The 12,655-nt window shown below is 41.0% G+C and overlaps 1 protein-coding gene across 10 annotated transcripts in view; it reads right to left on the bottom strand.

Annotated features, from left to right (window-relative positions):
* Positions 1–9,616: 9,616 nt before the first annotated feature.
* The window catches only part of LOC115179797 (CLIP-associating protein 1-B), a 38,107-nt gene continuing 35,068 nt past the window's right edge, over positions 9,617–12,655 (bottom strand). For all 10 annotated transcript variants that reach the window (XM_029741575.1, XM_029741576.1, XM_029741579.1 and 7 more), the window contains one exon: positions 9,617–12,571. In XM_029741575.1, the coding sequence (XP_029597435.1) occupies positions 12,488–12,571 (84 nt within the window). In that variant the 3' untranslated portion in view covers positions 9,617–12,487. The remainder of the gene's footprint in view (positions 12,572–12,655) is intronic.

Raw genomic sequence — 12,655 nt, 5'->3', positions numbered from 1 at the left:
ATTACATTTACTTTTGATACTTAAGTATATTTAAAACCAAATACTTTTAGACTTTTACTCAAGTAGTATTTCTCTGGATGACTTTCACTTTTACTTGAGTCATTTTCTATGAAGGTATCTTTACTTTTACTCAAGTATGACAATTGGGTACTTTTTCCCACCACTGGTGAGCACCTCTGTCATGCAGTCATGTTGTAAAGCTTTGTGGGGAATGTCAAATCAGATGGCGTGGTTTAAAGTTGAAAGATTTACTGGAAATAGATTCCAGATGCAGGTTCAACAACACCAAGTCCCAGTTGTGATGCTCTGAGCAGCTCAGCAGAACTCTGGTGGCAGACAGCCCCTATCCAAGCAGAGGAGGCTAAGCAGTAGGCGCCCTCATACAGAAAGTCCACCTCCTCCTCAACAGAAACACCAGCCCTGCGTCGCAATAAAAGTTAATTTCTCCTGCAGCGTGTACTTTTTAATCTCACTTCATGAATTTGAAAGAAAATGACTGGTAGAAGAAATAGGTTTTTAAAATTGTGGTGAGTAGTTCACGAAGAAAGGACAGGTTATTAGAGGGTAAAATTGTCTTTGGGCTAAGCAGAGGCCCGACAGTGTCCAGCTTGGTCCCACACCAACAGCCCAAAAGCATGGTCTTTCACCTGTGACCCACCTACCTACACAACAGTCTGTCAATAAGGAGTGGAGGCTTTCTCTTCTCTCTGCTCTGCAGCTTAAATGCAGCGGTTTTAGGGGGACCTATTCATCATAAATCCCAGACAATAGGGGCGGGGAGAAAGTGTTAAAGTACGCAGGGGGTGTCAAGTGAAGTTGTTGTCCGTGTTAATCACGTGATGGAAATGAGAACATACAATGGAAAGGAAATTAGTATTTTAGTTTTGAGCATTCTTATAAATCAAATGTGATAGAATATGACAATATGCTTTTCCAACAAAAGCAGTGTTGGGTTTAATTTTGACAAAGAAAAAACATCACAGCAAATTTTAACAAAATATTGCAGCACAAACCTCACAGCACAATTTTAAATGTTTATCGGTATAATCCCGGATATGTATCCTAGTATTTCCAAAACAGTTCAGAAGGCGTATCCAATCGGTTACGAGGCCATCAGTGTCATAAACTAATATATCATACATATTCATGATGTGTTGCTATGCAAAATAGCATCTGTCTTTCAATAGCCTACCATCTGTTTAAGGGAATTTGTCATATTTATTGTTTATGAGAGAAATACCACACAATAAGGTGTTTGGAAAACAATTGTGATGCTCATTACCTTGAAAGTTTAGACACAAAAATAGGTATCAGTGGTATTTTGATGCGTAGCAATTTATTGATGTGGACGATGGAATGTCCCATTTAGTATTCGTTCAAAATCGAGAGGAGAGGATGAGGGGGCAGTGTGGTGAACCTGGAGCCAGGCTAGGGTTTTTTAATGAGTGCTTCCTGAAGCCCCAGAGAGGGGAGACCTGGAAGTCCTGTGAACAGCAAGGTGGCATTCCTGACCCCCCTCTGCTGCTGCCACTACCCTGGCTTCCTGACTCCCATAGACCCCGCTATCTGCAGAGTTTTAACACGCTCAATCAATCCCATCCCTTCCATCCCTTTCTCGCTGTCTCAGCCCGGAACTTTCCTGAAATGCTACTAAGGGCCTGGATATTAGAGTCCAACAGCTGATCACTACTGAGCATCACTGCAGCGGGACTGGGCTAGAGATGCTAGAGGTGCTTTGACCGTGGTCACACTCTCCCTCCCTCTCTCGCCCTGCACTACCCAGGATGTCAAGTGATGCCTCATGCCGGAGATGTTTTCCCACCTAAAATGATGAACACCTTTCAAGTGCTAAAAGCGGAGGTTTTGCTGTTACTGTCAGGTTCAGCATTCAACTAAAAGGGTATCCAGTGTGATGTTTATTGGGCCAGGATGGTGGTAGTGTGTATCACTAGCAGGGAAGGGCCAGGGATAATGCCCTTGATGGTGTGATTGTCCCTGGACTGTGATGAGCAAGGACACAGTAGTAACAAGGCTCTGAGACCATTACTATGGAACTATTTCAATGAGCAGAACTGATACAAAATCCATTTAATTTCAGATACTTCCAATCAAGATAAGAGGATTTCACTTCTGTGTACTTGGGCACCTTTTGCATGTATTTGTTTGAATGTTCTTACTTTTTCATGAACAAATCTATATTGAAAGGGATGTTTCATAAGGCCTCAATAGAATAAGTTTCATAAAACCTACATCTGCCATACAATATAAGTCTGTTGAGTACATTGTTTTCTACATCTAGTGCTGGCTTGAGAAGGTGAAATAACAAAGGTTTGACTGGGAATGCAGTTGAGACACAGAATTTCTTAACCATGAAGCTGTCAAGACAATCTCTCCCAGAACATACCCACTTACCCCATAACGGAGCAAACCTCCCCAGAACTCTGACTTGTTCACTCAGAGAGCAAAGACCCAAACAGGAAGCATCCCTCTTTGATCTGCATGGCACACGAGGTCAACAACGTAACGGTGGTTTGGTTGAAACATGAATAATATATTTCTACATCTTCACATAGAAAAGCTGGTTTGAAGATTGCATTCCGTTGCGGTGTGAGAAGACAGGTTCTCCTGAAGGGAACTACATCTCAACCCAGAATTTCTAAACAAAAGTGTACTGTAGCTAAGGCTACATAGGGTGAAAGTGCATGTCTGTCTGTGATGGGATTGTGTTCTTCCAGTGGCAAAGACTATACTGTTTAAAGTAGAGTTAAAACTATTGTAGCCATTGAAAATAGATACAGTTTATGTCTCCATGAAGAAAATGATCTTATTTGTGAAAAGGATTTTAACAGTGACTAGGCTACTGATATCATGGATTTATAGACTGATGCAATAACTCCACAGTAACACATGCTAATGGTTTTCCTAGCGAGAAAATAAACCAAGCCTGCCAAAATCTACCAAGTAAAAAGGCTCCAAAACATGATTATTTTCCTCTTTTTTTTGGAAGAAAACCTGCAGTCATTCTCAGTTTATAAATCACTGTGGCTATTAACACACCTTTTCAATAAGCAGGAAAATGCAACATCATTTTCCACAGCAATTAGACAGCCTGATGTAAAGTAACTTGGCTGAGGCACCAGGCATGTTGTATGGCTCCTTCTAGCCTTGCTGGAAGGACTTAACAGGGCTACAGCGGCTGAGCAGCGCATGCTTTGGCTGGGAAAGCAGGACTGGAGTTGGGCAAGAGGACATGGTGATGTAATGCTGCTACAGAGAGCGAGCTGGTCTCCTCTCCCCCTCTCCTCTCCGTCCTCTCTTAACCCCTTTCCTCTGCTCTCCTATCCTCTCACCACATCGCCTCTCTTGCCAAAGAAAACCCACTCCCTTTTTCTTCTGTCTGATTATCAGCACAGTATTAACCTCACATAAAGTATCTGCAGACAGACAATATCTAAAATCATGGCTATGAAAAATAGTCCTTCTTTCGCTCTCTCCACCCCTCACCCCTCGTCCGGACTGCCCGGCATTAGAACCCAGTTATGCAAAGCAGCCAGAGCCCGATGCCTGTCACCGGCTAATCACCACAAGGATGATCGATGATGTTTATTTTGTGATGATGGAACGCAGCCCCCCGACTGATGATAATTGTAATAAAAAGGACAGATCAAGCCTCTAAAGTTTAATAATCAGGCCATAATTTGCATTAATGTCTGGGTGGGGGTTGTCGGGGGACTTGACAGCTATCTAGGGCCCCCGCGCCACTCTGGTTTGTTAGGACGAGTCCACCTTCAAGAGCACCCGTTTCCCTTGGCCTCCAGAGAGTGATTGTCTTACATCCCATATGATGATGGTCACTATCATAAGGACTCATTACTAACCTTGAGAAAGATAGCCTGGATTTTGCTTCATTCCCACTGGGCACAGCCGTCAATTCAACGTATATTCCATGTTGGTTCAACGTTATTTCATTGAAATGACGTGGAAACAACATTGATTCAACCATGTGCACAGTGGGATGTATTCAACATAGTATTCTCAACAGCATAAAGCGTCTTGATATCTGGAATTACTGAATTGTCCATATCTGTACTCCATTGGTTTGTTAATGTTAGTCCATTGACTCAATTCCAGCCATTATTATGAGCCGTCCTCCCCTCAGCAGCCCCCGCTGCTGTACTCATTTTATACCGATTAAGTACGTACAGTTGAAGTCGGAAGTTTACATACACTTAGGTTGGAGTCATTAAAACTCGTTTTTCAACCACTTCACAAATTTCTTGTTAACAAACTATAGTTTTGGCAAGTCGGTTAGTACATCTACTTTAAGTAATTTTTCCAACAATTGTTTACAGACAGATTATTTCACTGACCAGTGGGTCAGAAGTTTACATAAACTAAGTTGACTGTGCCTTTAAACAGCTTGGAAAATTCCAGAAAATGATGTCATGGCATTAGAAGCTTCTGATAGGCTAATTGACATAATTTGAGTCAATTGGAGTTGTACCTGTGGATGTATTTCAAGGCCTACCTTCAAACTCAGTGCCTCTTTGCTTGACATCATGGGAAAGTCAAAATAAATCAGCCATCAAAATTGTAGACCTCCACAAGTCTGGTTCATCCTTGGGAGCAATTTCCAAATGCATGAAGGCACCACATTCATCTGTATAAACAATAGTACGCAAGTATAAACACCATGGGACCAGGCAGCCGTCATACCGCTCAGGAAGGAGACGCGTTCTGTCTCCTAGAGATGAACGTACTTTGGTGTGAAAAGTGCAAAAATGAGTCCTATATTGACATAACCTGAAAGGCCGCTCAGCAAGGAAGAAGCCACTGCTCCAAACCGCCACAAAAAAAGCCAGACTACGGTTTGCAACTGCACATGGGGACAAAGATCGTACTTTTTGGAGAAATGTCCTCTGGTCTGATGAAACAAAAATAGAACTGTTTGGCCATAATGACCATCGTTATGTTTGGAGGAAAAAGGGGGACGCTTGCAAGCCGAAAAACACCATCCCAACTGTAAAGCACGGGGTGGCAGCATCATGTTGTGGGGGGGGCTTTGCTGCAGGAGGGACTGGTGCACTTCCCAAAATAGATGGCATCATGAGGCAGGAAAATTATGTGGATATTTTGAAGCAACATCAAGACATCAGTCAGGAAGTTAAAGCTTGGTCGCAAATGGGTCTTCCAAATGGACAATGACCCCAAGCATACTTCCAAAGTTGTGGCAAAATGGCTTAAGGACAACAAAGTCAAGGTATTGGAATGGCCATCACAAAGCCCTGACCTCAATCCTATAGAAAATGTGTGGGCAGAACTGAAAAAGTGTGTGCGAGCCTACAAACTCAGTTACACCAGCTCTGTCAGGAGGAATGGGCCAAAAATCACCCAACTTATTGGGAAGCTTGTGGAAGGTTCCCGAAACGTTTGACCCAAGTTAAACAATTTAAAGGCAATGCTACCAAATACTAATTGAGTGTATGTAAACTTCTGACCAACTGGGAATGTGATGAAAGAAATAAAAGCTGAAATAAATCATTCTCTCTACAATTATTTCACATTCTTAAAATAAAGTGGTGATCCTAACTGACCTAAGACAGGGAATTTTTACTAGGATTAAATGTCAGGAATTGTGAAAAACTGAGTTTAAATGTATTTGGCTAAGGTGTATGTAAACTTCCGACTTCAACTGTATTTCCAATATGCACAATTCTCTGTAAGCACATACTTTTCTACGGCCGTTTCTTTCGATAAATATACAGTAGTATCATCATACCAAAGCTAGACACTGACCCTTCATCTGGCCCTCCATCTGTCCAATATCACCGACTAGAGTGACCTGAACCACAGACGTTCCACTGGAACAAGTCCTTAAACCCCTTGAGCAGAGCAATGATCATTAGACGGCCAAGCAGCCAAGGACTTGGAAACATTTGCCTCAGTCAGTTCAGTTGTCCTGTTTTTACTAAGTGTTTGAACCGAGGGGTCTCCAAGGGAAACTGAGCCTCTGATGGAGAGCCAGCTGGACTAAAAAGAAGAAGCCCAAAAAAAGGAGTAGAAAAATAAGAGAAGAGGCTAATGGGGCTCCACTTTTAAGTGTGATGTACCAGAGGAATAGATGAATGTGGAGAATTCCCCACATGCACCAATTCACACTAAGGAGGAACACAGTTTTTTTCTCCTTTTCGGTCTTTTGGCTGAGGAACTTTCGAACCTATATTTAAATAGGACTGAGGCTGAAGTTAAACAATATCCTGAAATGAATACAGTGTTGACATCCATCAACTAACGGAGATACTGTATTGAGACAAAATAATATTGTTGTTTTTTTGGGGGGGGTGTATCGATGTGCTTCTTTTTAGATATTCTCTTGAAGATAAGAATAGTACGTGTTGTAGTCTATGTAGAATACATGAGAATTTAGACTTTAACTAGCATCAAGTCATACACATCGCCTTAGAGAGCTAAGAAATTCTACAAACTAAATTAAACAAAATGGCCCTTTCTGCCCTTTCTATTTTTACCACAGATTTCGATGTCATCGGGAGGAGTTGTGTTTGCATTCATTCAGAGGATTGTTGAAACAAAATGTGATTCTCCTTCCCCTCATATCACCTTAATGAATATTCAGTAGCCTCAGCGCTGAGGGGAAAAATAAACAAAAAACAAACACAATTATCACAAGTGGCAATTTCAACCAGATGTCTGTAGGATTTGCCGGGCTGCGGCTATGGTAACTGCAGTGTTTGATGGAGAACAAGCGTTCCAGAATCCTCTGTCTAGCCAATCGGAGAGACTCTGGGGGTTCTAATGACCCCTAGGTCAGAGGGGTCACCAGAGTAAAAAGCGGATCTGAGAAATGGCGGGCCCACTGCCAAGACAGGCCCATAAATCCCCTCTCTCAGAGGAAGCCATCTTGTATTATGCTGTTAAATCAAACCATAATCACAGCCTTGCATTGTGCTGCTGGCCCCGACCCATGGCGCAGAGAGGAGGCTACAATACGGAGGGAGATCAATTAGCCTGTGAGCTGAGGAGGAAAATAATGTGCTGCCTCCAAGAGAGAGAGAGAGAGAGAGATTGTTCTGCTGCTTTGCAAAAATACATTTTGGCAGCTTTACCAAAAAAAAATTGTTTATAAAATAAATGTTTTCTACATGAAAAATACTAAACAAATTATTTTTATATGAATATATACATCCTAAATGATAACATATATCTAGTTTGAAGTGCTTACTGTAAGTTGAGAGAACATTATACAGACAGAATAACAAAAACATATTATATAGCCTACATATGAAATGGCGTTGATCCATTGTTGAACGCACGTTCAACAGGTTAAAGTGTCTAGCTCAATATAGCAGCCCTTAAGCTCTCTCTAGTGGACACACATGGAACAGCTTTAACTCAAACAATTTGATTTTTACCACACTGTACATACAGTGTGTAGAGTGATTGTAGTGTAATTACAGTGTAATTAAATTACTACTTTTAAAACATATACAGTACCAGTCAAAAGTTTGGACACACCTACTCATTCAAGAGTTTTTCTTTCTTTTTTTTTTTACAAGAGTGTGCAAAGCTGTCATCAAGGCAAAGGGTGGCTACTTTGAAGAATCTCAACTATAAAAAATATTTTGATTTGTTTCACTTTTTTTTGGTTACTACATGATTCCATATGTGTCATTTCATAGTTTTGATGTCTTCACTATTATTCTACAATGTAGAAAATAGTAAAAAATAAAGAAAAACCCTTGAATGTGTAGGTGTGTCCAAACTTTTGACTGTATATTTCAAATCAGACATCTTCAGAAGGGAGTTGAATTAGATTGTTTGTAAGGTGTTCTATTTAATTTTTTTTAAATCATGTCAGATTGAATTATTTTCTGCGGAACATCCTTTCAACTAGAAGTGGCTCTCTGCTGGCTTGAAAGGACATGAAATGTGGTGTGTTCAGACTGCTTAAAACACTGAATAACACATCAATCCCTGAATCCTACTTTTTTCAGTTTCTTATCATCCTGTATAATAAAACAGAAATTCACCTCCTGGATTCCCAGATCAGCAGACATCTATTGTCAGTTTGACACTGGTGCTGCTCTACTCTCTACAGCTGGGGGACTAAGCCAGGGGCCTGATGAGGGCCCTTCCATATTAAACAGGCAGATTAGACACCTTAAACGGAGGGCAGCCTGGAGAGGTGCTGTTACCGAGACCTCCGGGGTCCTGCTGCCTCTCATCAGGCAGGTACGGAAGTGCAGTCACACACACACACAACATGGGCCACAAGAAGAAAACCTCTCCTCTCTCCCCCACTGCCTGCTCTGCCTCACTGTCTTCCTCTCCTCACTGACCTCTTAGTCTGCCAGCGTCTGCTGCCGCGGTAATGCTACCACCATTCCCATCATGCACAGGGGCATACGAGCTCCCATGAGTCCCCACACCGCTCCCTGCCATCTGCCGTGATTTATAGAAAATGGCCGATGATTTATGGCCTAGTCATCTCACAATGAAGTTGTTTTCTTTCATTATGGCGACCTCCCGACCCAGCCGCCACTCCCTGCCTGCTTGGGGAAATGTGTGCTAATCATACACCATAAAGATCTTTAAACAGAAGGGGGTTGGCCGGGGCAGTGGAAATGGAGGGGGCTTTAGTAAAATACATTTTCAACAGCGTGTGAATACTAATAGAGCGGAGTTGAGCAGACCTTGGTGGTGGCGTGTCGGAGATGAGACACGGCCACCGCAGAGAGATACCTGCCTTAATGAGACTGTTTTAGGGTATTAAGGACGGTGGAGACTAGGTAGCTGCTTGACAGGCCACGCACTGCAGCTACTGCACCGTTTCTCCTTCAGCTTTGATCTCTAAATGAAAAGGACCTTTTTGGAGTCTTGGGTGATCCAGAAGAGTTCAAAGATTAATGCCTAGTTAAAGCTTGTAAACCTGGATGTCTCAGCGGTCACACATTTGCCCCAGTGTTAATTTAATCATATGCTGCTGATTGAATTGTTTGTTACAGGGAATCCACTTCAAAGCTGGCCAGCCTACTAACACTTTCTTTTTGATCACGAATGATGCAGGTGGTGATAGTGTTTTTCCACTGTTTATTGGTGAGCCTTCAGATGACTGGAGAACGCACACAAACCAAGGATGCTGCAGTGACAAATGAGAGAGTCTGCGGTCTTATTGCTGATTCACCACATCCTAAGCGTAATGGCCTGTGCCTTCTATCCTACCCCTGATTAGGGACGGCTACAGTGCACCTGTGAGCCCATAAGAGCAGCAGGACAACTAATAACTGTTCAATTCCACTTTCAGTTTGCCTCCTCTAAATGCCCCGTGTACACTAGCACGCGGTGAAACACCGCTTCCCATTCATTTTCAATGGAAGGAAAGCGGTGAGAAGCAGAGAGGGTGCGGGAAAGTGTGTTTTTTAAAAAAATATTAAAGTAATACACAGAGGATGCTTTTCCTCTCAAGAAAATGCAAAGAGCGCCATCTGCTGCTATTCCCATGTCTTGCAGGAGATTTTCTTCTCCCACATTCTCGAGAAGATACTGTAGATCTGCTCTCAATTTATACTTCAAATACACAACATATGTGATTACATGCTTCGGACAGGGACTGAAGTTGGTTTATTTCAAGTTTAAAATTTCAACAAATTCTATCACGGGAGAAAGAAGTGAACAAAACATGAAATATGTACAGTTGTCATAATACACAGAAAATATAACCGACGGCATATAAATATAGGTATGGGAGGGATAAAACAATGACTGGAGCTAAACAAAAGAAGCATGCATTGTAAGTGGTTCACAAGGAATAGGACAGCCAAGCCAATATTACATCTGTGGAAAATACTGCCATTAAACTATTGGCTTTATTTACAGCAGCCTTGGGATGCATCCCAAATGGAACTTTATGCCCTATATAGGGCACTACTTTTGACCGGGTCCCATAAGGCTCTGGTCAAAAGTAGGGCACGAGGTAGGGAATAGGGTTCCACTTGGGACATAACCTTGGTCTTCAACGCAACACACTTCCTGTATAATTCATGACATATAATACAGTATTTCGAAATGGGGGCAAAAAGAACATTTCAAAAGCAGCATTCAGAAGCTATTAGTATGGATTAATATTGCCAGGTGTACTGTAAAAAAAAAACAAGGCACAAGCAAATACACGCTCAAGATACGTGGCTTGAGGATAATAGGGTTTGGTTTTTGATACAGGCCAATGTGTGCACACAGCATACAATTACAGTATACTATACAATGTTTGGTCTGTTAAATCAGCCCTAGCTTGGTAGCTGTGATGATATCAATAGTGTGTGTTTGTGTGTGTGTTATATAATACAAGCTGACCAGACATTCATAGATTAGAAGCAACGTTTCTTCAACATAAAGTCAGAGTAGGGAATGTTAGTTAATCATTGAGATCGCTGGGTATAATATTGCATGTTCTCTCGCATGCAAATGAGGTCTCTCTCTGACTCTCTTTTTATACCAAGTTTGTGAATCAATGATTAAAAGAACTGTACAAAACACTAATTTGGAGTTTCCTTTTTGATTCAATTGCAACAGGCAGGTCTAACAAAAGAAATACTGTGTTTGTAATTGACAACATTTTGGACTTAGTCATAGCCAATGTTCCATCCAGTCCATAGCTGATAAAATTGCTAAGAGTTCTCACATTTGAGAAAAAAAATAATGATTCTGCACTGTTACAGTACATTTTAACAGTCAATGTAGTGAAACTGTACTACAGAAACAGTAAGGCCCGATAGTGTTCTCAGTAACAGGCCACACTTATCTTGACTTTTAACAGGGTTGGGCTCAATTCCTTTCAATCAAATCAGGAAGTAAACTGAAATTCCAATTTCATTTGAATCCCCATAGACAAGCATTGAGGAAAATTGGGAAATGGAATTTCTGAATGGATTGAATTGAAATGGAATTGACCCAAACTCTGAATTCTAGTTCTAACCGAAACTGTACCTTTAACATTCATAATAAGGAGAGTAAAATACATTAGGTGTAACGCCATGATTAGTATTTCTAAAGCAGCAGTAACATTTCAGAGGAGCGCTAAAAAATGGCATCTGTACATTTCAAACAAGGATGGTTAACTTACAATGGTAATTTACAGTGCTTTGACAAAAAAGTTCATCCAAGTAGTTGGATTTTTTTGTTACTAATTCATTATTGCTGGATTCAATTCAAAAGACAAAACTTCTTCTCTCTTTTTTTTGCCTCCTATGTCTTTAAAATGGTAAAGATTTTTAGTTGAGCGCTGGCATTTACAATGTCCTTAGATTATCAACTAATATGTCAGATTGTCAAGGTCTTTATACTATATGACAAATAGGTATTGCCCATATTTTGTTTTTAGACAAAATATTTCACATTTGAAAATTCTAGGACTCTTCATTGCGGTTTTACATTGCAAGAATACTTCAGATCCCAGTAGTTTTGACTCATTACAATGTGCCCGAATGTTAAAGCACAAAAAACAGCAGACTCAAACCTCTACCAACTCAACCAATAACTCCCCTTTCATAATAACGTATGAAGGGTGATATTGTAATCCTAGTGAAAATGGAAAATATTCCTTCACCAGTTGTTGAGGCCCAAACCACAGTCAACACAGGTGTTACACACATAGACAGTTTACAGAGGCTTATTCAATACAGCTTTTCACTGCATGTACTAATCATTGGCCAGCCAAATGATCTTCTACCAGTAATGGAAATTAACGTTTTTAGATTCTCACTAACTGAGAAATTCTACAAGGATTATTCTTTAAATACAGGCTTAAAAACATAGCATCGCCACCAAGAACAAACTCTTCAGACGCCAAATACTATGGAACAATTACTATCGAAATCGCCATTTTTAAATTGACCCTTTACAAATAACACGTTTCCAAATAAGCCTATCTATCCATTGCGAGAAGGAACACTAGAGGCAATGAGGCGGTCGTGTACAGAGCGACACTCTGCTTCCATCAACATTAAAACCTTTCCGACGGTTTATAAAGGACTCAGGTTTCCTTCAAAGCTCTTTACATTCATTTGACTAGGTGTGAATTAGTGGCGCATTCAAATCTTAATAAAATGTGGAATTAAAGTATTTACAAGACGACAAAACAGAAGGAAATAAAATGTTAATTGCGACAGGCATAGGGTTTCCCAACAAGGAACAGCCAACAGCCTTTATTATAATACATTAAAACTACAAGGAGGTCTGGAAAGAAAGTTTGAGGCACAACTGTTTCCCTATCTGGGTCGCGTTCATTAGGGCACGCCATGGAAAATATTTCAAAACGGTAAAAATATAATACAATTAGTGTTTCTGATTGGACCAGTAGTCCACGTAGTCCCTTCTTGTTTCAGTCTGTTTTGCACCGTTTGGTGCCCTATGAACACAACCCTGTACTGTATGTACCTGCACACACACGGATGGAGCCGTTGGGCCATGTTCATTAGTATGAGGAGATGTCTGAGGAGCTGCTGCTGTTGCTGGTGGACGTCTGGGCTCTCTTTATGTACAGGTTCAGCAGCTTCATCTGGTGGGATAGTAAAGACGCTGAATGAAACCAACCCATCCTAACATGACGTTTTAAGACATTGAAAAACATTCTGCAACCTGT

This window comes from Salmo trutta, chromosome 39, assembly GCF_901001165.1.
Source record: "Salmo trutta chromosome 39, fSalTru1.1, whole genome shotgun sequence".
NCBI classification, from domain to species: Eukaryota; Metazoa; Chordata; class Actinopteri; order Salmoniformes; family Salmonidae; genus Salmo; species Salmo trutta.
The sequence above is the reverse complement of the archived record's forward strand: the minus strand, read 5'-3'. Positions and strand labels throughout refer to the sequence as shown.